Source organism: Bradysia coprophila (assembly GCF_014529535.1).
Source record: "Bradysia coprophila strain Holo2 chromosome X unlocalized genomic scaffold, BU_Bcop_v1 contig_117, whole genome shotgun sequence".
NCBI lineage: Eukaryota > Metazoa > Arthropoda > Insecta > Diptera > Sciaridae > Bradysia > Bradysia coprophila.
Window position 1 is genome coordinate 1,393,005 of NW_023503292.1, and position 25,550 is coordinate 1,418,554.

The window sequence follows — 25,550 nt, forward strand, 5'->3', positions numbered from 1 at the left end:
GTCCGGAGATCGCTCAGGTGGCATTCGATGCTGGGTCATCATAGCTAAGCAACGCACAGCGTTTCGGTGTGGTAACTTACTGCTCCCCGAACAAAGTGTCCCAGAATTGCATTCTCAACGGAAGAGACATACAGTTGACACAAGTGTTTGCTTAGAATATCATTTTTCTGCGGCTTAGTCAATAACAAATTTCGAGTCTTCGCGCTGATTTTTCATATAAAATAAATCTTACGAAACGAAGTGTAGTTGTAGTAGAAGAGAAGCCAGAAAAACCAACCTAGCAAAAATGAAAATTTTAATAAAATCTGCAGAAAATCTGGTACGCTGATTTTGAGCGTTTTAAGTGTCACATTATAGGACAAAAAGTGAATAATTTTTTTTAGTATATTTAATAATTTGTTAATCTGTTTAGCAATCTTTTCCCTATCGACAGTAGTAGTAACACACAAACAACACGACTGGATAGAGCAGATATATATTAGTTAACTAATGTGCATCTTAATTTCTTGTTTAAAAAAAAAAAACAACAACAACAACATTTATTTGGCATCTCAATTCAATAACATTGGATGTGTGTGAATAAAAAATAATAATAGTTGCTACCGAACAAAAAAAAATGGTATAGACATCAACGTTGTATAAACGTCAGAAATTGAACCAGAATTGCCAAAATTCCATTGTATTCTGGATAACACAGATATTATATTCTGGAAAAAAAGCCTCGAAAATCGCTACTATGAGTAATTGTAGAGTTTGTGGTTCTGAAGGCAATTTGCGTCGTTGTTCAAAATGTAAAATAGCATATTATTGTTCACAAGTGCACCAGCAAAGTGATTGGCGTGTCCATAAAATCGAATGTAAAAAATTCTCCAACAACACATCGTCCACAAATAATAATTCGAGCACTGGCAGTTTATTCGACAGCCTGGATTCGTATCGAGAAAACGATCACATTAGTTTGTGGTCAAATTTAAATCCAACCAGTTCACATTCACCATCACCGTCATTGTTAAGTGAATCTGGACATGATGGATATTTAAGTGAAAACAGCAGTGACGTCTCTCATTATTTATCCGAAACAAATTCATATTTTGCCAAAGACGAAGAAAGTGAAAAAAGTCAAAGGCATTTCAGCACACTGTCGGACAATACAATGCAAATCTGTGATGATAGTTTACTGAATTCACATCTACTGGCAAGGTAAATCTTTTATTTTCGTTGGAAAATATTGATGTTAGTGCAGCCAAGGATTAAATCAATCTAACAAACAAAAAAAAATCATTTCCCAGTGAATCACGTAACGAGGATTTATGTAAACAAATTATAAATGACATGAACGTTTATGGATTATCTGTCATTGACGATTTTCTGGGCAAGCAAAAGGGAATGGAAATACTGAACGAAGTGCATTCCATGTATTCGGCTGGTGTGTTTCAGGTAATTTACCATGCAAAATATTTATCTTTCAACTGCATTTCTCAGTTCGGTGCCGAAAAAGTGGTCTCAACTGTTCAACAAAACAATGAGTGATTTCTATCACGTACGCCATATGCGCAATACGCTTGTTACAAATGACAAAATTAGATAAGTTGTGCGCGTCCTCTATTCTCTCTTTCTTTATTTATTATTATTATTTAATCTGATGCGCGAAACATATATCCACATTGCTGACTATACAATGTCTCATCTGCTGCTTTTTGCTTGGTTCGGATCGATTTTGTTTATAAATGAAAATTTATATACAGTCGCTCAATTAGCAGCAGCAACAACAACAACAACAAAATATGCCAGGCAGATTTGACATTCAGGAAAAGTGTCATCAAACAATTTCTTTGGGTTTGTCATTGATGGTCAGACCTTCAAGTTTGTTTCTTAAGTGCCCATTCCACTTAAAAAAAGTACGCCGTGAGAGAGCCGTTAGAGCGCCGTGAGAGAGCAAGCTGTCAAATAAACAAAGAAAAATTGAAAAAATTCAATTTTGTCTCTCACACGGAGTACTTTTTTTGGTAAGAGGAAACTAAGCATTATGGATCGCTCATGTCAAGCATACAGTCTTCGAAAAATACCTTTTCTTGTTTCGTGCATCGAAAGAGTAATTTTTCTCCCACTTTTGGGGCTCCCACAAAAACACTTTTTCCCTTGTTACGTATTTTTACAAGTTTGCATCAATTGCTATGACCAAATTAAGACTCATTTCTGATTTGTGCTGCAAATAAAAGTTGAATCATTTCGCGCGAGCACAGGTCTTTTCAATAGTCATTTCTTTGTATAACCTTGGATCGCCGTTTCTCTTATTTTTATTAAATATATTATTAAAGCGACGTGTCGGTACAAATTACATTTTGTGATAAACTTTTTCCACCTATTTTAAACATCCGAAAAATAGAACAACGTTTTGTTCGATTTCTCGCTTTTTTCAACTATTTTCGACCCTTCCACTCACTTTTTCTTGGAATCAAATAAAAATTTAGCCTGCGGCATACTTGTCGCATCCATTAAAATGATGATCTGTTCTTATAGTTATGCACTGTAGTCTTCTCTGAGATAAACCGACTTTTTGATCTCCAATACTGCATCTGCACTTTCGGTTGAATTTTTTATGCATCAATAGATATATAATTAATTGGCTTTCACTCCACGAAAATCAGGAGTAGGTCGTGCTCTCATGTCATGTCAAATTCGAACATCACACCTTACAATAAAGTAGCCTCCCATCTTCCTCAAAACACTCCTGCGGTAACAAAAATCGCATTGTGAGCTAGGCACAGAAAAATCAATTTTTTATTTAAGAAAATGAAAATCGAAATGAAGCTGTCCATGATAAGCTCTAGTGGACGAAATCTGTTAATTTCCCGATTAATTATTGCCATTGCAGTCAAGAGTTTCATCTATCCTGTGTGTCAATTGATCCGAATCCGAATTTATTACTGACGATAAAACATTCCTTCTTCCAGAACGGACAAATTGTATCCAGTACACTTGCTGAAAGAGATCTTCAAACGATTCGTAGCGATAAAATCACATGGGTAAAAGGAACGGAATCTGGCTGTATCAATATTGGATTTTTAATAAACCAAGTAAGTGATCCTAGCGAAAATTGTATAGTGTACCGTAACACTGTCTTTATGCGTCAAGTTTTGAACATGGTAACTGATGACGGGCCGTTCATAAATTACGGAACGCAAGAGGAGTGAAGGGATTGATAGCTTATACGGTTTTTTTTTTTGGAAAAGTCTCATACAGCCAGGTCAGAATAGTTAGAAATATTCGTGCGACTCTCTGTTTTTCTTAGTTCCACACGTTCCTCACATTTCATAATGTTAGTATTATTCGGGCTATATTCGGATTCGTAGAGTGAGACAACTAGCGTAATGTGCACAGAGTGTGTGTGTGTGTGTGTGTGCAATATATTGATAGAAGTGTGGAACTGTTGGAACTTAAAAAAACAGCCAAACACATGATTTTCTTGCTATCTACTCTGCGTTTACTGTACATTTTGTGTGACAAGGGGTGTTGATAATGGCAATTTTAGTGTTACGTAATTTATGAATGGTCCCTCACTTGGAGCTTAGAAACAGTGAAGGGTTGCTGGCGAATTGCTGGACCATAATTACGTTTTTTATTGCCCTTTAACAGATAGATAGCGTTGTGATATCAGCTAATAAGATGCATAATAATGGAATTCTAGGAAATTATAAAATTAGAGAAAGAACAAAAGTAAGTCAAACGTCCGACAACTAAGAGTCTAAGAACAAACTGTAATCATGTATCTTGTCATTTTTTTTGATACAGGCAATGGTGGCATGTTATCCAGGCTCAGGCGCCCACTATCTCATGCATGTCGACAATCCGAACAAAGATGGGCGTGTTATTACCGCAATTTATTATTTAAATTTGAATTGGGAAACGAAAAGAAGCGGTGGAATACTGAGGTATTTATTCAATCCGATTCCGTTTTGTTGCGGCCACCACAGAAGCGTTCATCGTTTTCTTAACGCTATTTTAAATTCGAAGAATCTTCCCGGAACATGGTGACACCGTTGCAGACATTGAACCGAAATTCGATCGAATTATATTCTTTTGGTCGGATCGTCGAAATCCGCATGAGGTGCAGCCGGCGCATCGGACCCGGTATGCCATTACGGTGTGGTATTTTGATGCTGAAGAACGGGCAATGGCTAGAAATCGATATCGCCAATATCCGCAGAAAGTGACATAGCATTGCGGTGAACCATTTTGTTTGTAAAATTGTTGCCTTTCAATTTGCTACACCACATCCATTTGTATATATAAATCTGTTTTGTTATGTGCTGTGCATTTTTTCTTTTTCTTTTTGAAACACGACAACATACCAAAAAAATGTAAAACCAGAAATGTATTTTTACTTATTGGGCTGGATGAGGAAGCGCTTTCAAATTTTGTTCCATGATTTTATAGACATCACGTAACTTTGGGTCCCTTACATGGCCACGGTTTAAAATCTTTGCCGTTACACTACAAAAAGCATTAGTTTTGCGACTTTCATTTTTGCGCCCGTTTGAAGGCATTTTGCTACCAAATGACGAATAGAATTTAAACGTGCCTGACAAATTGATCAATACAATTTTTTGTTGCAATTTAACCTTCTTCGTTTGGCACCAAAATACCTTCAATTCGACACCAATTTGAATTTAGCGCGCTGTATAACGGCCGATATATACATTAAACATACCATCGTTGGGGGCTCCAAAGGAAAAGTCGTTGATATGTGCAGTAATGATGGTTTGTTGGCGCATCTTGTGATGACAGTTCGGGAAAGAAACTGTCTGTTGTTTTGACGAGGGAAGAAAACAGGCATTTTGTACACAGAACTGTAACCTTTTACTTTTTGTTACTTATTGATGTTTTTGATTCGAGTAGGAAGACGGGTAATCCTCGTACTTATGAAAATCGTTCACCTCTGGAAAGAAAATAGGAAATTGCTCCTCTATGACCGCAAAACGTTGCTCTTGTTGGAATTTCCTATTTGCTTCCATCGGTAAAAAAATTACTATTTCGTATCGTCACCGACTGACATAGACTTCAAACTATACCTGTAATGTGATGCTTAAAGCGATATGAGGCACTGGTTGGAAATGGATCCGGGTCCTGGAATCCAGGATACGATTTGAAGAAATAAATTGTTTTATTCGCTGTCACATAAGGAAGTTTGTCGGTAGTAGTACGCGTGAGTGGTCCTCACATGTGAGTCTTGTAAATTTAACAAATAAAAAAAAAATGAAATCAGACCTAACGGGAAAAATAGCGTCGCAATGCAATATAAGCAATAGTTGTGACAGTCTGCCACCTATATTCCGCAAATTGATAAGGTTCTTTGAGTTTCATACATCTCAGCTGAGTGAAATTCCGTGAACAACAAAAGTGCTCATGATTCTATTTTAATACTTGTTGTCCATACCAATGTCGATAAAACGTCCAAATAAATTGATCATTGAAGTTGTCTTAGCCACGCCTTGCATTATGGAGCTTAAGAAATCGTCTCTTCTTTCCGTTTGTTTTATAAACTAAGAATTTATCGGCCCATTCTGTATCACTTGATATGTTACTATGTAATGCAATCAAGGTAAATTTTTGAGAACCGACATTCGCCGGCCAGAAATGACGCAAAATCTTCGATCAAAAATATATTTTGCAGTCTTATGAAACTAACTCTACTACAGGGAAACTTTGGTTAATTATTATTAAACATCACCACCTCGTCCGCAATGATACTCGTACTAAGTCTGGGCTTTCCATCCTGATCGACAACTTCACCATAAGATATTTTACCGGTGATCATTGCTCGTTGTCCTTTCTTGAGGTAACTTAAAACGGATTCTCTCAACGTTGGCTTGAATACAACAATTCGATGCCAGTCGGTACGCTGTGCCCAATCACCATTTTCGTATCTATTGAGTACGCAAAAGTCGATTGTTCACTTTGGGGTTGAAAATGAGCGAAAAACTGGAATGTCAATAATTTGATGAGTGAACTCACTTGTAATTGTGGTGGGTAGCGACCGAAAATGTGACAACAGGATGCTCCTCGTTGCCGCGCTTTTGTGGTTCATTTCCAACACGCCCGAGAAGTGTTACGTTATTGACAGCTGTGGAGGGGTGGTGAGAGACAATAAGGAACTAAAATTTAATTGCGGAATACAAATTCGAATACTTTTTTCAACGCGAGCTGGTTGGTCGGCATAATATCGCAGCTGCTGGCAGGCGTTACGCAAAATATTCGATGTGAACTGAAATGTGAACGTATTTTCTTCAGTATAATTTGTAGAACTGGTACCATTCGAATTATTTTTTACTAGCGTAAGAAACTCCCGAGAATTTACAACTGAACTGTCGATTTTGTATATGTTCTTCGTTGCGTAGTCTCTAGAACTTGTTTTGACTTGCTTCTTAAGACCAATTTTACTCATATTGATTACGTAATTACCTTAATGTTGCGGAGCATTTCTGTAATAAATTTTCTAATTGTTATAGCGCCAAGACGGGTTGTACAGCAAAACAATTTCGATTTTATGAAAACAATTTTATGCAAGGTGATAACCTCAAATTTCGTGACAATACTCTTTGTTCATCGGTTTATAGCCGGGAAAGTTCATCGGCAATAATCAACTTTTGCGTTGATTCATTCGATGTAAATGTTGGATACTGGGTTGATAGTGTGACAGTACAATTGTATGGGTCAATTGTTCCAGCTGTTTGCTTTCGGCTTTTGAAGAAATAAAATAGAGATTGTTCCTCTTTCTAAGGCAAGCCGCGTTCTGTACGCAGTGCCGTCTTTAGATTTTGGGCGCCATTGGGCAATTGGAAAAATGGGCGCCAATTTATTAAAGTTAAATTTTTTTAAAGAATTTCGGGCGTCATTTTCTTCTGCTCCTATTCGTTTACCGAAATAGGAAATTCCAATAAGAGCTTGGTCAGAGCGAAGCGAGAGCCGTAATTCGATCGAATTGGAATTTTATTTTTATTTTCCCAAGGCGAACACAAACTGCTACAACTCAATAGTGTGGTTGCTCCCAGAACAGACACGAGAATAGAATTTAAATAAAAGACCTCCACGACACAGTAGTCCGAAATTCTCATATAAATTCACTTTTTTATGTTAGGATAGGTTTGTTTCAGGTAAATGCCAATTTTCATCCACAGAAGGCAACTTAACATCAACTTTCAGGTTGCCGAAAATTTACAAAGAAATTGGTTGACGTTTAGGTTATGATCGCCTCTGTGTACGAAATCGTTGTTGTTCGTGTTGTCAAAATTCGGGGCTACAGTTATTCGGAACAAACCCATAGGCAACTGCGTTACGGACGTTCCACATACAAAAGGGGCCAAACAGCCGTTAAAAAAATCTGTTCTTGTGCCTGTTATTGTAGTGCGTTGGTGGTGGTTACCTCATCTGATTTCCACTACTCGATTGAGTTGCCACTGTGAAAGTTTTAAACTCAACCGCAGACAGATTTGTAAAAGAAAGCACCATTTGATTCAATCGGTTCAAGTAAAGATAAGTATAGATGTTTCGCACAAGGCCTACCGGCAAAAGCATTACTGGTAGCACATCAGAGATGGGACTGTAGGTTTGTCGCTCAACTTTTACCTATAGTAACGAGAAAATATTTAGGTGGTGAAAGGGTCAAAGAGTAGAGCCATAAAGCTTTGTGTGTTGTTGAGGCTATTATTATGAACGCATCGTTTTTCATCTGGGCATTTTCACTGAAAATTAACTGAACTAACAATAAAAACCTAACTAAATTTAACTAAAAGAGGACAGGGACAAAAAAACATTTTCCCCACTGAATTGTCAATTTTTAGAGTGAGAAAAAATATTCATTTCTTTCTCAGCGCATTTCAGTGTATTATACAGAAGAAGAGAATTTACACAAACATTTCATTCACATTCAAAAATGACAATAGCGCGGTGACCATTCAGTAGAATTTTCAATTCAATATGGTTTACTGGGTTCGTTCATCGTTGATTCATTTTGGGTTCAAAATGTACTGATGATTCCATTAGTAGGTGGCCTGTAGTTGATCAGTGTTGTTCGTAGTCTTGTTCAGTTTTTTTTAATTAATTAACAACGTCAAGATGCCCATCAAAGTTATTGTTACAGATATCGAAGGAACAACCACTTCCATTTCTTTCGTTAAGGTAATTGCATTGCATTTTTCTATTAAATTACTTTTCCCATTTTGTAACAAAAACGAATTTCAATGGCGTGACGGTGTACGAGGGAAAAGTTGTCAGCCGGCTTTTTCTTTGTATGTCTGTTTCTGAGCCGTTTGTTTGAAACGGCAGATCTAGTTGCCTTAAATATAATATTTGTAATCGATTCACTGTTGTTGGTCAACTTTCCTTAAATTGGATCCAATGATAATTGTCGGAAAATGTGAGAACCATCGCCCGACTTTTTTCAGACAATTCAAAATGGATGCCCTTTTTTATTCGGACTTGGGGCTTACCCAGCCGATATTCGAAAAAAAATGAAACTCCATATTTTGACAACAATTTCCAGCAAATCAATTCCTACTTTATAACACGAATTGTCCTTGTTAATTTCCACGTACAGTGCTACTCTCCGCACTGTTCGGTGTTTTTTTTTTTGTTCCAAGTTCAAGGTAAGAGTACAATGAACTTTATTGTGACCTAGAAGAACAGCCATAATCACGTACCACACATCTGCGATAAAATACCGGAAATATTTTCCTTATTGCCATGCATGCACTTAATGCCACTGGTATAGGTATGCATCGAAATTTAATCCGTAAATCACTTCTTAGTCGATTAGTCAATTGCTCTTAGCCGTTTCCCCAAAAAATGTACAAAATATTTTCGTTCCGTAAAACTGGTCGGCATCGTCTAACCTGATTATGGCGGTAACCGCTGTGAAAGAAAGGATCTAGCTGAACAATGCCTTTGTTTAAAAGATGGTAATTGCTGCATACTCTTCTTTCTGTCGGATCGTTGTGTGAATTAACATAAATAAATGCACAATTGACGGTCTCACGAAATCTTGATGTTGTGGAAAATTGAGTTTCTTAGAAAAATTATGAAACGAGACGTTCAATTTGATATAATGGGTGCGCAAAATCCTAAAATATGCTCCACCGTCGTACATTGTAGAATACCGATATAGACTCGGTGTACAGTACATTTACGTCGGCATACACACAAAATCGGTAACTTGAAAATCTGAACAGAAATTAAACCAGAAGGTGACATCCGATCCTGGGCTGGTACATAGGCGCCATAGAAATTATGTTTGCCATCAACTATGGGCATAATATCTACCTTCCGTGAAACCAACGATATAATACAGGCACTATAACAAAAAAAATTTAACGGTCCCCGCAGTGGTATTATACCAAAATAAAAACTAAATTTCTAAGAAGAGAAATACTGACGACTGTGTCGAGTAGGCCCTTTATTTCAAACATGTTCTGGTGCTTGTTTACAGTGCGTTGGTGAAACTTATCTGGTTTAGCGTATTTAATAAACGTTTTGGTCTTTCCTTAATACAAGCAACTGGCATAGTCCTTGATGAATGCGAAATGAAATGTCTTCTTCTTCTTCTTCTTTTTCAGCCTGTTTCTATCCACTGCTGGATGTAGGCCTCTCCAACTTCTTTCCATTTCGTACGATCCATTGCCATTTGCTGCCAGTTTGTACCTGCAATATTCTTAATTCCGTTTGTCCATCTCTCTGGTGGTCTACCTATAGCTCGTCTTTTATATGGTCGCCAGTTCATGATCTTTTTGGTCCAACGTTCGTCTGTCCTTCTTGCAATATGTCCCGCCCAGCTCCATTTCAGAGATGCTATTCTTTCCATGACATCAATGACCCTGGTTTGTTGTCGAATCCATTGATTCGTCATTCTGTCTCTGAGTGTTATTCCGAGCATACTCCGTTCCATGGCTCTTTGTGTCACTCTCAATTTATCTTCGGATGCTTTTGTTAAAGTTAACGTTTCCGCTCCATAAGTGAGCACTGGAAGGACACAAGTGTCGAAAACTTTGCGTTTCAGACTATTATTATTATGAAATGTATTTACTGTAAATTGACTTGAATCCAACTTAGTGAACGCTGATAATTCTTGGAAGTTAAATTTATCGATTTGTTTGACCATTTGACTACCCCTTTTTAGGACAAGCTATTTCCTTATGCCGTTGAGCATGTCGAAGAATATCTAACCGCAAATTGGACGACTGAAGCTGTACAAGAAGCGGTCAAGGAATTACGTGCTCAATATGCCGTCGATGTAACTGACAAAATTGAAGGAGCTGTGGCCATCTCCGACGGAGAGGTAAGAAACTCTTTCCTGTTTGCACACCAACATTTTTCTTAACCCATTCGTGTGTGTTGGAATGTTAAGGCCAAAGAGCAAGCCGAACAGATTGCCGAAGTGGTAGCCAATGTAAAATGGCAAATCAGCATTGATCGTAAAACTACATCGCTCAAAAAGCTCCAGGGTCTCATTTGGGCAAAGGGTTATGACAGTGGGGCGATTAAGGGACAGTAAGTGATTTGTGATCTTTTGTTGGCGCGGGACACGTGAGTGTAATTAATTTTAATGTTTCATCAACAGCGTTTACTCAGATGTTCCTAAAGCTTTTGAACGTTGGACAGCGGATAATATCAAAATATACATTTACTCTAGCGGGAGTGTAGCCGCCCAAAAGTTGCTGTTCACCAATTCTGAACACGGTGATCTTACGTCAAACATATCTGGATATTTTGACACAAACGTTGGCATGAAACAGGACCAGCTTAGCTACGAAAAGATCGTAAAGGAAGTAGGTTGTGAGCCCAGCGACATTCTTTTCCTCACTGACATCGTGAATGGTAAGTTTCGGCTTTTTGTTGTTGTTGTTCCTATGTCGCCGATTCAACGAGCAAAAATAAATTAAAATTTTGCTCGTAAATTTCGTGTTACAGAAGCAGCTGCTGCTAAAGGAAGTGGTATTAAAGTTGCATTACTGGTTCGCAGTGGCAATGGTCCACTGACAGACGAGGAAAAAGCTGAATATGAAATATTCACTTCATTCGACGACATCCATTCAGAATTTGTGATTGGAAAGCGAAAATTCGAAGACATTGTGACTGCTGAGGTAAACTAAACTTTCTTTCGTTGAATGTAGATTGATTTCGCAACCAAAGATACAATTTTTTACAATACAAAATAGCTATTCAATTGATTGAACGTGACTTTTGTTGCTATGCCCTTCCTTACCGTACTTTCGTTCGTACAGTTACGAGCCCCTTAGTTTTATCAAGCACACATTTGTGTGGCCCGATTTTCACTGTCAGTGCTCGTAACTGACCTGCTCACCCTACGTGCCGTATGTTCGAATTTTGAATGACTTGGACACTTAATTCGGTTCCATTTTGGCTTAACGTCTTGACTACATAAATCCAGCCTATGTCTTTCGCTGTTATTGTAACCTGGATTTCTCATCACATTGTTGATTGCACTCCATATTGCTCCACATTCTTTACAAGAAATCAAGCCAACTTACAGTATTGACATAAATTTTATCAAGCTATTGAGTAATGTTACATTTAGTGAGCTTTCAAAGTGTGTGGAGTAAGTCAGTAAGACAGTTCGATATTTCTATGACATTCGAATTGTTTGTAAGCTTAAAATTAAGTGATAAAAGGGCATAAGTTTTGTGCGGTGGCGCACTTAGAGTAATTATACCTTTTGTTCGAAATTTCCTCTCTAGGTATAATTACTCTTAGGTGGCGCAGAACTCATTCAACCACAATTCCACATAGAAACGTAAGAAAGTTAATGGGTTGTTCATAACGTATGTAACAGTCCATACAGTCCATTCAAAAATCTCTTAAACTCGGACATTTCGTCAAGTAATTTATGAACAGCCTCTAAAATGAAAATTACATCAGCATGGAGCTATTAGATATGGAAGCTATTGAAAAGGTGATCTCATAGTCATCCGTTTTGCCTCCGTTTGCCTCTCCGTTTACGTGACGTTTCTATTGTTGTGTTGAAATTTTCATTGTTTTAATTCCAAATGTCAAGTAAACGGCTGGACAACGGACTATTGTGAATTTAACTCTCTAGTACTACAATGACTCACTTTTAAATACCAGCCAATCGAATTTTTTGCCTAAGTTGGCATACTTTTTGGCAGTTGTTAACCTATTTCAGATGGCAAGCGTATGACCAGTATTATTATCAAGTCTATTACTTCCATCGATCAAAAAAATTTATCCGGTTGATCAAGTATGGTTTCCACTCAACAAAAAGTACTCCGTGAGAGAGCAAGCTGTCAAATAAACAAAGCGAAAATTGAAACAAATTAATTTTGTCTCTCGCATGGACTACTTTTTTGGTAAGTGGAAATCAAGCATTAAGATTTGTATCACTGATTTTTGACATTTCAACGGAAATTGATTAGACAATAGGAAATGGCAAAGTTACGATGGGACTTATTTTCTATTTAAGGCCAGGTGAATTTCTTTACAAATTGTGCGATAGTAAACACTTCGTTGAGCTTTTCTTGGATCTAGCGGCGTTGTATTGACGAAAGAAAACGAGGATTTTCGCAATATTTCGAGATTTATTCACCTCTTCATCAGGCTATATTTGAAAAGAACATTTTGATTTGGTTTCAAATTAAACTTAAAACTTATTAACACAGACTCTTTACCTAATCTTTAACTAAAACAGAAATTTTACAAATTTATTGCACAATCATCACAATCTGACTTCTGTTGATAAACGAACATCTTTACTTCTTTGGTTCTGTACGTCATATTCACTTACGGTCTGAACCAAGTGTCCAAACCGACAGTTCATGATCACTTCTAGACGCCTCTAGATCCAAGAAAAGCTCAACATTTACATGAACGGCGAAGAAACAAAACTCACAAAAATCGTAAACACTTTCACCTGGTCTTAAAAGGTGCAAAAATCAACAGTTATCTATGTTTAACAATTCAGTTTTTATGTTTTTACTTCACTATTGATCGCCTAATGTGCTTTAAAACAAAAAATATTTGAAATCTTAGCGTAGATTCACTATTTTCTGAACATATCAGGAATCGCTTGCTGTAACGTTTAGTTCGGCATTAAGACCGGTGTTTTAGGTCGAGTTTATTAGATCCCATTTTCGTTCTATTGTTAGAAACAAGATTGTGGTCGGAAAGGTGTGCTTAGAACACTAGATATTTTGAAGCCTTCTAACTTGTTAATCACCGATTATGGAATTCATGAAATAAAGGATTTGGAATTCAATTGGAGTTGCTATCAGATTGTTTGTCTGCACACATACCATGAGGTGAATTTCTATTTGGCATTAGTTCGTTTTCACAGCTGCCAAAAGCTATCCGTCGACTTCAAGTGGATTCAGATTTATTTAAAATGCAAAATACTTGCTGGTATTTAATAGGCAAATGTTAAAGGACCAGTAATCCGTTCACACACCTCCAAAAATAAGCTCTACATATCAAAGCATATTAAGCTGAGCATCTGAAATGGTACAAAATCGCCAACTGACGAATTTCCATTGCTATTCTAATTTAAATAAGCGTCGAAGCACCACTTTCTCCATTTATCTGACACGGCCCATTCTGTATTGAAACTATAACTCGTCGCAAAACGAATAATCGTGCAAATAAAGTCGTAGTTTTTGTAGCGTTGCGTAGCGTAGAAGTAACCTATTTACAATTTAAATCACATTAATAAATAATTGCATAAAAATCTCTCAATTGCAGACAAACGCTATCAAAATAGCCAAACTAAGCGATGAAGAGTCTGTTACCACCAATGATACCACCCCTGAGAGTGTTACAGAAACCAATGGAATTGATAGGACTGATAGCATTAACGATACGAAGATGGAAACGTTGTGTTCCAACAGTGATGAATTAACCAAGACGAAAAATGATGTTAAGACTGAGACTACCGATATTCCAATAACGCAAACCGAATGTGATCATAAAGATAAGACCGATAATTTAGACGTAGACGTAGTCGAACAAGACATAGTTAAAGGAGAAAAAGACTCTAAGCCACAAACCGAAGTGGAGGCCGCGATTAAAGTGGATGAAGCACTGCCAATGGAAGTGGTCGATGATAAACCTGTTGAAAAAAAGGAAACCGAAGACATTGAAATGGAGACCACTCCAATTGAAGCCGAACCCAATAAGAAACCGAAAGATATTAATGATGATGACGAATTGGCCAAAGTTGTTGATATAACATCGGATACGGTTGATAAACATTTAACAGATCCGATTACCGCAACACCCGATACTAAATCCGATGAACAAACAGACAAGGAAGAGCTGTCGACTGAGAAATTATCTAAAGCTGAAATTGTTGCTGAAATTGTTGATGAAAACAATGTAGAAAAAAAAACTGAAGTACCGTCACAACAGAACGGAGATCATACGGTAGGAAACAATGAGGAGAAGTCAGCTGATGAAACGCAAGACACACATTCGAAAACGGAACCAGCTGTCGGCGAAAGTGCTGACACTACCGAACCGAAGAAAATTGAAATTGAGAAATCATTGGACAGCGACGAAAAAGTGGAAACGATTGAAAAGGATGCCAAAGAGGCGGAAGAAATCGACAACAAAGAGAATATCCCAGTTGAGATCAAGGAGAAGGAAAATATAATTGAAATACCCATCCATATCGACGGTGATGCTCAGAAACCATCAATAATTACCACCACGAATGGTAACGGTGTTGCCACAAAGGATGATGCATTAGAAACTGCTGCTACTGCTGCCACTGCTGCCACCACCACTACCAATTCTAATAAAGAGAAAATGTCTCGCATCGAACTTATCATCGAGGAGAAAAATAATGATAACGGCCAATTGACGGAGACGACCACTCACATCGTAAAAGAAATCATTGTCAAAAACAACACATGCGAGTTGGTTGATAATGACAAAATGGCAGAAAATGTGTAATTTTCGAATTGCAACGTCACACAATGTCATTCTTTTTGGTTGTTTATTTGTTCGTCAAACCATTTTTCTTATAAGAATATTTTGCACATCAACAACAAAAAAAAAACAAAAAGAAAAAGAAAAAACGAAACTCATCAAAGTATTACTTTTCACTCATCACTTTAACTTAATCATTTAGTTTTTGTTTGTCTCATATTTTTTTTTTTACTTTCGTTATACTTAGGAATAATTTTCGTTTTATTTAAGTATACGATTCTTTCCATGCTCATTTTTAACTTTTTATTTTGTAGTAAAAAACAAAAAAAAGAACGTTTCGTCAAACGCCCAAGTGATTTTTCGTGAATCACAAACACACTTACTACTTAAACTTAAACAATACTTATATCTCGCTGTAATTTGTCGAAAAACATAAAAATAAATAAGAATAACTCAAAAATTAGAAATTAATGTTTTAGTTGCCTACTTTGGTCCTTGTCCTTGGACGAACTGAACTTTTCACTGTTGAAAATCAAGCACTTCCAACTTCTTCCATCTTTTATGTATCTCACTCCGAAGTCGTTTCGTGATGTGTAAGTCACCATTGTACCTAACTAACGACGCGTTTCCCGTTTTTAAACGACGGCTAAGCCCGAACGCGCTGTTTCGATTCATAAATAAATGTGAAAGATACAATACGATCGAAGTAGTTGATTGGGAGATAATGTCACGGATAGGTAGCAAACATCCGGAAATAATCGGTATTTTTGAAAGATATTTCTTCCTTTAAAACTGAAAAATGAAAATTTTTTCTTTTCAATTTTCAAACGACGGGTAAGACCGAACGCGCTGCTTCTTCATAAATAAAAAAGAAAGAAACAATACGATCGAAGTCGTTGATTCAAATGTGCGACAGAGGTCGTTTTATCAAGAATTGATAAACCAAACCCTGGTGAAATTGTTGATTCAAAGTTAGGTCTAGCTGCAGATGGTGTAATGGGTAAATGAGCTCATTCGAAGCCGAAACAAAGCAACAACAATAACGTTGTTTCAAGTGACTCGCTAAAAAGTGTATCAACAAACTCTTGAATCACCCTTATCAAAAACTAAACCAAAAGAAAAGAACTCAAATAACAGAATAATATCTGCCTGGAGCAAGCCACTTGAAGAATCTCCAGAATCTCCCCACGATTATTCGCCTTAAGAATCACCGGAAACGCCCGATTCCGATAACGCAGATTTTGACGGCGTGTTAAAAGCTGAGGAATCATGGTACTACGTTACTGAAGGGCCGTGACGCAAGTCCGTTCACACTGAAAAATTTGACAAAAAATTTTCCGCATGACTGAGGAACATATATACACGAACTTTTTGACTTTTCTCCCTTCACTCCCACTACTCCCCACTTATTTTATTCGTAATCTAGGCGTCCATACGAGTTCAACGAGCTATCACACGCCTCCTAATGTTTTGATTTGGCCGAGATATTAATTTTCAAAACTTGGACTTTTGTATGAAAAAATGTTTTTTAATGCGTTTTGAAATTGATGAATTTTACCAACCTTTGTTACTTTGTGAGTTTGTTACTTTGTTACAACGAAACTTTTGAATTTACCGGTGAATTTGGCTGAAATTTTCAGGGTATGTCAAGGACGCAATTCTAAGAAACTAATTTGAAGGAATTTTCTTAAAAGCTTATAATTTCGGAGCTATGAGCGTTTTGAGCTATGATACCCACAACTCAGAAAATACGGCAGTTGGAAACCTCGTGTAAAAGACAAAGTTATGGTGTTTTAGATTCCAGTCGATACGAGTTTCATGGTTTCCATAAAAAGTCGCATATTTGGGAGCTATGAGCGTTTTAAGTGCGAGCTATGTTGGTCATAACTCAGAAAATACTGCAGATAGAAACTACGTTTAAAATACAAATTTAGAGAGTTTTAGATTCTAGACGACACGTGTTTTATGGTTTTCCTAAAAAGTCACTTATTTGGTAGCTATGATCGTTTTAAGTGCTAGCTATGTCAGCCATAACTTGGAAAATACGGCAAATAGAAACTTCGTTTGAAAGAAAAATTTATAGAGTTTTAGATTCTGTTCAACCAGTGTTTCATGGTTTTCCTAAAAAGTCGTCTATTTGGGAGCTATGAACGTTTTAAGTGATAGCTATGTCAGTTATAACTCAGAAAATACGGCAGATAGAATCTTCGTTTAAGAGTGATATCGCCAAAACTTGAACCAATTTGAAAACAAAGGTTCGTCGATCCGGGCGAGCTATAGCGCGTTGGATTCGTCTTTTAATTCTAGACGGTGACCGACCAAAATCAGGACGCACAAAATACGGAGCCTCAAAATACGGATAAAAAAATCCGGACGACACAAAATCCGGATGCTTCAAAATCCGGACACCCCAAAATCCGGATGCTTCAAAATACGGTAGAATCATCCAGGAAAAATCAGGAATTCCGGATTTTTTTAAAAATCTCATTAGTCCAAAGTGGAAGTTACAGAATATTAAAATGTAAAAGATTTTAAAAATTTTTCGCTTGCAACTAATAAAAAAGGTAAAATCAAAATAACTGCGACGTTAGGTAACGGTGTTGTTGTTGTTTTTCGTTGGTGATGGCACAGTACCGAAGGAAATAAAAAAACGGGGGTACAGGAACGGTAGCCCCCTGCTTCTTCAAAAAATCTAAATGTTATTGCGGCATTAGTTAAGGATGTTGTTTTTCTGAAATTGTTTTATTTGTCTTTAGAGTGGTATTTTTCCGTATTTTTGAAAATTTCAATTTCAAACCGCCTCAAAATATGGTGTTAACTAGTTGACTCCAAATAATTTTGTTTGTATCGGTGAGTTGCAAAAATCGCCAGGTGAAGGTGTTTACTATCGCAAAAATTTGTAAACAAATTCACCTGGCCTTAAGGCACTCATTCAACCCATGTGCGTCTTATTCAAGATGACAGCTAAAAAGTTGAGTTTCTTTGTGAGATGTATCATCACACATTACCTCCACACTATATCTACCTTGGTTTCACCATGTACCTGTTCATTGTTGAGAACTAAAGTTCGAAAAATTGCATTTAACCAAACGTCTTATATTTGCCGCTGTCGTTCAAGAAGAATATCCAAATTCTAAATGTGATGTTCATTAACACCAAATTTTTTGCAGACATTTTTATTACGAACTGAACGAACATTTCCCCACACAAATCAAATTTGATAGAACAAATGTTGATATCGTGAGTGTATTGGAAAATCATTTTCAAGAAGCCGTCCAGGCTAATGATTCTTTTCAGATTCGGATATTTCCGTTGTAGCTTCGGCCACATTTGCTTATCTATCTCATCCGAAACGCAAAGTATTTCGTCGGCTGACGTTGTCGTCACATTGATATGTAGAAATCTTCCACCGCCACTAAGAACCACACCTAAGAACGTATTTAGACTTAGAATTCACAACAAGCAACGGATTAGAATATTTTTAATCTCAATCATACCTCTCAAGTCGGCATCAATGTGTGGAGTGACCAATATGGAATAGTTTTCGAATCTTTTGCTTCTTGCCATTCTCTGGGTAACAGCAAGATCAAAATTGTATTCTTTCTCGCCATTGTCGTCTTTCAGCAAATAGTTTAACGAATCCAACCAAACGTTCTTTTCGTTGAGATCATGAATCCATTCAATCGATACAATCGGTTTGCCACTGACGCCATCAGCGTTAGAAACGGTTGCCGAAATGCAATAAATCTAATTCGATCGGTCGAATTATTCTGATGATTCAATTTCAGTTTTGATTAGAGAGACAACTGCTTCGAGAATCGCTCGTCGTTACCTTCGTGCAAATGGACCTAAAATTGAAGACAAATTGAGGTCATAGTTTGAAACAAATGAACTGGACATAACAAACGACATAACAACATATTTCGGTGGTTAAATTATGATTTTAGATGTTTAAAACGATTTCAAAATGAAATTAGCTCATCAATCATCAGCAACTCATGTGCTATCACAAAAAAGAAGCGCATTCAGTAAAATGCACTTCCACCTCGAAAAATCAAACTCTTCCGGTTCCTTTAATTTTGTTTTCTTTCAATTGGACTAAGGCCGCTTCTCGGCCCTAAGTGTTTTTTGCACATAAATCGAATAAATATCATCCGATTTTGCTAGTTTTTGTTTTATTTGAGAGGTAATTGAATACCCAATGTAAAGTTGGCAAAAAATTTTGGGTTTCTAAAATAATGTCGTAAATTGTTGGTTTTATTTGAGAGGTACTTCGTACGGGCTTTCGTAATTGCGCTATGTGCAATTTTAAAAATGAACACTTTCAGTAAATTTGACCATGCTCAACTTGACTCGCATTTTGGTAACAGACGCATTAGAGGGTTGTAGACGTATTAGGGTTCCGGGCGTATTACGGCTACGGACGTATTATGGTTACGGACGAAATAGGATTACGGGTCGTACGGGGCTAAGTCGCTTTTACAGCAACCAGGACATTCTTCCAGAATTACCTAAAGAAAGCGAATAAAATGTGCCAAACCGGATAATATTTTCCTTTGACCTTCGTTACACTCAATTAGATTAGATTACGCTCAATTCACGCCGTAATCGTGCCAAAAAATTTGAATTTCAAGTGAACGATTCGATGAAAAAGTGAACAAAAAAGTAAATTTCAACGCTTTCCATTTTGAATTTCGACCGCACTAACGGCGTCAATACTATGACAACCATTTTTTTTAAATAAAAGTGGTCCACGAAAGGTGGACAATTTTTACAAAATTTCAAACCAGGGTTTTTGAAAATATTTAGCCCCGTACGAAGTACAAAGGGGCTTATAGGATTACGATGCCGTGTGTAACTGATGGAATTCGAAGCAGACGGTAAGGGCAAAGTGTTTGCCTATGTTCATAGATGACGAATCCGCAATAAAAATTTGGGCCGTCTGTCCGTCTGTCCGTCTGTACGTCACGTCGATATCTTGAGTAAATCAAATCCGATTTCAAAAATTTGAAAGATAGTCAAAAAGTGAGGCTAAGTTCGAAGATGGGCATATTCGGGTCGGCCCTTCGTGAGTTAGGGCCACCTAAGTGATTTAAGGTCTTTTGGTGATATTTATGGCAAAATAAACGATGGAAATGTAAATGACACGGCAAATGATAGGTATTGTCAATATCAATCCAGGAAAAAAAAGTTTTTTTAAATCGGGTGTGTGGACCGTGAGTTAGGGCCTTAGAAGTGAAAATCTACTAGGGCCCTATGTGTATTTTACATAGAACTCAAGTAAATTTCATTCGTTTTTCGTAATTTTTGTGTCATTTGGAAGGTAATCAAAGGCCGAATAGAATGTTGTTGAAAAAAAAATTAAATTTGGGTCCTCGGACTAAGGCCGCTACTAGGGCCCTATGCGTATTTTACATACAACTCGAGTAAATTTCATCCGTTTTTCGTAATTTTTGTTCCATTTGAAAGATAATCGAACACCGAATAGAATGTTGTTGAAAAAAAAATTAAATTTGGGTCCTTGGACTAAGGCCGCTACTAGGGCCCTATGTGTATTTTACATATAACTCGAGCAAATTTCATCCGTTTTTCGTAATTTTTGTTTCATTTGGAAGGTAATCAAAGGCCGAATAGAATGTTGTTCAAAAAAAATTAAATTTGGGTCCTTGGACTAAGGCCACTACTAGGGCCCTATGTATATTTTACATTGAACTCGAGTAAATTTCATTCGTTTTTCGTAATTTGTGTGTCATTTGGAAGGTAATCAAAGGCCGAATAGAATGTTGTTGAAAAAAAAATAAATTTGGGTCCTCGGACTAAGGCCGCTACTAGGGCCCTATGCGTATTCTACATACAACTCGAGTAAATTTCATCCGTTTTTCGTAATTTTTGTTTCATTTGAAAGATAATCGAACACCGAATAGAATGTTGTTGAAAAAAAAATTAAATTTGGGTCCTTGGACTAAGGCCGCTACTAGGGCCCTATGTGTATTTTACATATAACTCGAGCAAATTTCATCCGTTTTTCGTAATTTTTGTTTCATTTAGAAGGTAATCAAAGGCCGAATAGAATGTTGTTGAAAAAAAATTAAATTTGGGTCCTCGGACTAAGGCCGCTACTAGGGCCCTATGTGTATTTTACATATAACTCGAGCAAATTTCATCCGTTTTCCGTATTTTTTGTTTCATTTGGAAGGTAATCAAAGGCCGAATAGAATGTAGTTGAAAAAAAAATTTGGATCCTCGGACTGAGGCCGATACTAGGCCCTATGTGTATTTATACTCAATAAATTAAAATTTTAGGGCTATTTGAAATTTTTGTTTTATTTGAAAGGAACGTCGTACGGGGCTTCGTAATTGCGCTATGCGCAATTTCTAAGATGTACATATTACATAATAATTTTACTTTAACTACTTTAACCGGCGCATAGGCTTACGGTCAAAGTAGGGTGACAGACGCACTAGGGTCACGTACGCAATAGATATACGGGTCTGTACGGGGCTCAGTCGCAGCAAACGCTCCGACTGTTCTGATGGCTCGTTTTTAAGAGGCATCGGTGCTTTGGTGAAAAGCATACATTAGAGCGATTTTTAAATACTGGATTTTAGTTTACTTTTGATGATATCTTTCCATCCGAATCCTTTTTGAAAAATGTACGACCGCAATTCTGACCACGAATGTGGTAGCTTTCAACAGAAAATACATTTGGTTGTAGCAGTTTGACCGGCTCTGAGAAATGTGAGCAGTTTACGAAAGTGTTGTTAAACTGCTCACTTTTCTCAGAGCTGGTCAAACGACTACAACCAAAACTAATTTTTATTTAAAGCTAACAGATTCGTGGTCGGAATTGCGGTCGTACATTTTTAAAAAAGGATTCGGATGAATAGATATCATCAAAAATGCAATACGAGACTCAAATGTGGGCTACAATTTTACCTTAGTACCGGTGCCTCTTAAACACCTTGCTACATCTTATTGTATATTTGGCATCATTCATAAATTATGCCTCTCGTACGTAGAAAATAGAAGTTATTAAGATAAATGCTTTAAATACTTCTGTGTCACCTGGCATAGTTTATAAGCGATCCCGGATTAGAGGTGTGCGCCGGTCAATTTTTTCTCATCGGCGCGGCGTGAAAATGGGAAAATATGGATCGGCGGCGTAACTTTCCATACAAATTTAGTCAAAGATTACGATCGGCGGCGCAAAATTGACGAAAGTTTCTATCGGCGGCGTGTCGGCGCACACCTCTCTCCCGGATTGAATTAACATTATTAACTTACGTTATTTCTTCACTTTCATCATACCTCAATTTTTTGAGCGAGCAAGCTCGTACGGCGTTTAACAACTCTATCAATTTGGCATACTCAACTGGATACATTTTCCACTTTTCCGTAAAAGCAATAAATGTTTCGGTCGCCCAATTTCTGATAAAAAATATCGTTTCTTAATATTATTGTTTTCTAAACATATGGCGAACTCACGGTTCTCATTTTGTCGGTGTTTTCATGTGACAGACTACGATTTTCATTTTCTTTGGCTCATTTGAAGCGCCGTCGCTACACTCTGCAATCTCCAAATTTTTCGTACACGTGCTCCTCTTTGATTTACCCTTGATAAAATGAGAAAGTATATGAGGGATTCTTTTGAAAAACAGCCTACCGAAATCGGACGCATTTTCTATTGGAATTTTTTATATGTGCCTAGAAAGGACTTCGACCCTAGAAGCCAAAACCACTTTCAAAAAAATTCTTCGAAGTTTGTGTGGCTGGTCAAAGGTGAGCAAAAACCGAAAAATTGCAATTTTCTTACAAAAATTGCTCCAGTTACACGAGCCGTACAGGGTCGTGTGGGGTGTCATTAGAAAGGTAATCACATGTACTATTGAGCCGAATAGGGTCTTATTGGGTTTAGAATTCATCCACACTGAAATATGTGCAGATAAAGTTTTTAACCGAATACGTACACTGTTCTTACTAAAATTTCTCGAGGTACACAAAATGTACATGGTCGTGTGGGGTATCATTTGAAAGGTAATTTTATGTGCTTTTGAGCCAAATAGAGACTAATGTGGTTTGGATGCATCTATGATGAAATATGGACACTTAAACATTTCAACTTCTTTTTCATCGCATATGTATCCAAACCACATTATGATATGCTTTTCAACTGTTGTAACAGTTAGCGATTACTCAAATTGACCTTCCTCATATCTCTTATGAGTTTTAGATGTTTTTTTTTTTTAAAAGATGCTGCTGATGCTAAACTTTATGAAAATGTCTTACAAGTGTTTCGCCATCTCGACCCGATTTGCCCCATTTTGCAATTTTGAAATGATCCTGTCACCTACGATGACGAGTTAATGTTAGTATTCGAAATTTTAGAATCGGTTGGCCCAGCTACACTACTACTGCGATGGTATGGCTACGGCAACAAACCGTAATTCCAACTGGCTACAGTTAGGATCATACCACCGCCTACATTTGAGAAAAACACTTCTATTAAGGCATGTTGCCCGTTCAACGTTCATGTTTATTCTGAATTTACTTCTTACAAGCACCTCGTATTTATATCAAAGTTTTGTCTACTTCGATCAAATTCATTCCAAGAGGTGACTTGATTCATTGGTGGAAACACTCGTGGAATACAGAACAGTAGAGCTGAACCAATAATTAACATCGGAGTCTCGAAACGAGGTATACACAGAACGGGATGGATTGCCGATAGGGATCGAAACGAAATTGAAAACATTCCCGATTTTAATTTTTAGTAATAAGTATATTGCAATAATTGTATTTTTTTTTATTTAATAATTTGACATCTGTAATGACTCTTTATACATATAATTGTCTTTAATTAATTTAATATTCTTATGTGCCTATTGGATTTTCATTATAGATTCTCTTGTTTGTAATCAATAATATATAATATATAATTTATATATAATTTTTATAGGTAAAGGACTAGATTTTTCTTCTTCAATTATTTATAAATTTTATATAGTTTTGCTTGTTGTTCGTTAATAACTATATCAATTTTTGTTGTTGTTTTTTCTTCTCATTTTTTTGTTGTTTTTCTGAATATTTTTTTTAAACAAATTACAAAATGCTCAATTTATCTTGTTCATTTTCTTTTCTTTTGTTTTTTTTCAGTTTTTACCAAATGTTTTCTGCTTAATTTTGTAACGAAATTTTATTTTAAAAATATGTTTTTAACAATAAATTTGTTTTCTCTTTTTCATTGAAATTCATTTTTGTGTTCACTCCATTTAATTCATATATTCTCAACCTGTGATTACTGTTACCAATTCCTAAAACGTTTTATTAAAACTAAAAAAAAACAAAAATTCGATAAGTTTTACCCTCCAAATAATAATAAACACACACAAAAAATGTGAGCTTTTACTTAATACCTTTAAGGTGTGATCGGGAGACAGATTTCTGTGATTAAAAAATAAAATTGAAATTACGGCGGCAATTTTTATTTTTTTAGAACATCATTTTTCATTGTTATGAATAATGTTCACAGCTTCAAAAGGTTCACAAGGTTTAATATAAACTCTCTTTTTTCGAGCCGGCGATATTGAAATCGAGTTTGATCTACGCTCAAAACACTCGAAATCTAAAAAAAATCGAAACCGTAAAGGTGTACCAAATTCATCATTGTACTATTTTCTTCCTTTAATGGAACTTGATTTTCTATCTGTTTTGACGATTGTCTATAAAACGTTCGTTCCCAGAGCCATCATTTTACTAGCGCCTAACAGCAAGTTAAATAAATACAGTCAGCTGTTCAGCGCCACTAAAATTACTGCTCTGAAATCAATAGCTTATCTTTTTACCTTCCTAAAATGAATGTCTGAACCACAATCTCGCCTTAAAGGAATGAACTAATCACTCGCAACTCGTTGTAATACGTACATGTAAAATTGTTAAGCATAATAAATGGTGTAAAATACGGAGTGTAAACGGGGGGCTAGCATTAAATACATAAAAATGATCTAGACGCTACGTTTCGCGTTCAAAGTCTAGTATTTTGGTTAGAGCACAAGTTTAACTAAACAAAAAAGAAAAACTGAAACCAAACAAATAATCTTTAATTAAATTAATATCGAATGCATGATTTGTATGACGGGAGTGTGTCTGTGAAAATGTGTTTAAATTCTATAAATTCAGTTAATCCAAGTCGTTGTGTACATTTATGGAAGGAACAATTTGTTAATAAACAAAAAAAAAATTGTGCCGGTACAGTGGATAGATCCCTCTTTTACTATAAATTTTTATTAAAATTAGTGTGTCAATTTTCAATCAGTCTAGTCCTTCAATTAATTCAACTAAGATCAATGAGAAACGCTAATTATAACGACAATAGATGTGTGGCAATAAAATTGGTCACTATGTCCATCTGTGTAGATCTGTGAAATCTAAGTAATTGTGCTTCTCAATACACATGAATTGCAGTAATTCTTTTACCTGTATAGAACAGACAGATTTGTATGAAAATCCACTGGATGTAACTGCGTGATAAATGTATTCATTAATGATCATTTTGGCTAGTAAACAGTTCGTGAAAAATGACTGAAATATATAGATGACA

General features: G+C 36.5%; 3 protein-coding genes across 4 annotated transcripts; 2 read left to right on the forward strand and 1 right to left on the reverse strand.

The window, feature by feature from the left end:
* Positions 1 to 322: 322 nt before the first annotated feature.
* On the forward strand, positions 323 to 4,360 carry LOC119067115 (egl nine homolog 1). 2 transcript variants are annotated; one of them, XM_037169890.1, is made up of 7 exons: positions 324 to 365; positions 434 to 1,200; positions 1,290 to 1,437; positions 2,955 to 3,077; positions 3,637 to 3,717; positions 3,793 to 3,932; positions 4,015 to 4,360. In XM_037169890.1, exons 2-7 carry the CDS (start codon positions 737 to 739, stop codon positions 4,217 to 4,219), a joined length of 1,161 nt encoding a protein of 386 aa, XP_037025785.1. In that variant the 5' UTR covers positions 324 to 365; positions 434 to 736; the 3' UTR covers positions 4,220 to 4,360. The 2 variants fall into 2 exon arrangements, with proteins under 2 accessions (XP_037025784.1, XP_037025785.1); XM_037169889.1 differs by having other exon boundaries at positions 323 to 1,200.
* Positions 4,361 to 5,653: 1,293 nt separating this feature from the next.
* Positions 5,654 to 6,642, reverse strand: LOC119067118 (single-stranded DNA-binding protein, mitochondrial). Its single transcript, XM_037169893.1, has 4 exons — positions 6,463 to 6,642; positions 6,190 to 6,265; positions 6,016 to 6,124; positions 5,654 to 5,927 (listed from the first exon to the last, which is right to left on the reverse strand). The coding sequence occupies exons 1-4, from the start codon at positions 6,478 to 6,480 to the stop codon at positions 5,711 to 5,713; spliced, it is 420 nt and encodes a 139-aa protein (XP_037025788.1). The 5' UTR covers positions 6,481 to 6,642; the 3' UTR covers positions 5,654 to 5,710.
* Positions 6,643 to 8,005: 1,363 nt separating this feature from the next.
* On the forward strand, positions 8,006 to 15,419 carry LOC119067103 (enolase-phosphatase E1). The gene is made up of 6 exons (XM_037169866.1): positions 8,006 to 8,178; positions 10,172 to 10,330; positions 10,400 to 10,542; positions 10,613 to 10,869; positions 10,963 to 11,135; positions 13,765 to 15,419. Exons 1-6 carry the CDS (start codon positions 8,116 to 8,118, stop codon positions 14,974 to 14,976), a joined length of 2,007 nt encoding a protein of 668 aa, XP_037025761.1. The 5' UTR covers positions 8,006 to 8,115; the 3' UTR covers positions 14,977 to 15,419.
* The last annotated feature ends 10,131 nt before the right edge of the window (positions 15,420 to 25,550 follow it).

What these genes read in the sequence shown, in the direction of transcription:
- LOC119067118 (XM_037169893.1), bottom strand. An exon ending in ACCAGCTCGCGTTGAAAAAA is followed by an intron (nt 6,125 to 6,189) that starts GTATTCGAATTT and finishes ACCCCTCCACAG; the next exon opens with CTGTCAATAACGTAACACTT. An exon ending in GCTACCCACCACAATTACAA is followed by an intron (nt 5,928 to 6,015) that starts GTGAGTTCACTC and finishes CGTACTCAATAG; the next exon opens with ATACGAAAATGGTGATTGGG.
- LOC119067115 (XM_037169889.1), top strand. Translation starts at nt 737, where the DNA reads ATGAGTAATTGTAGAGTTTGTGGTTCTGAAGGCAATTTGCGTCGTTGT. An exon ending in ATTCGGCTGGTGTGTTTCAG is followed by an intron (nt 1,438 to 2,954) that starts GTAATTTACCAT and finishes TCCTTCTTCCAG; the next exon opens with AACGGACAAATTGTATCCAG. An exon ending in AAATTAGAGAAAGAACAAAA is followed by an intron (nt 3,718 to 3,792) that starts GTAAGTCAAACG and finishes TTTTTGATACAG; the next exon opens with GCAATGGTGGCATGTTATCC.
- LOC119067103 (XM_037169866.1), top strand. Translation starts at nt 8,116, where the DNA reads ATGCCCATCAAAGTTATTGTTACAGATATCGAAGGAACAACCACTTCC. An exon ending in AGTGGGGCGATTAAGGGACA is followed by an intron (nt 10,543 to 10,612) that starts GTAAGTGATTTG and finishes TTTCATCAACAG; the next exon opens with CGTTTACTCAGATGTTCCTA. An exon ending in AAGACATTGTGACTGCTGAG is followed by an intron (nt 11,136 to 13,764) that starts GTAAACTAAACT and finishes TCTCAATTGCAG; the next exon opens with ACAAACGCTATCAAAATAGC.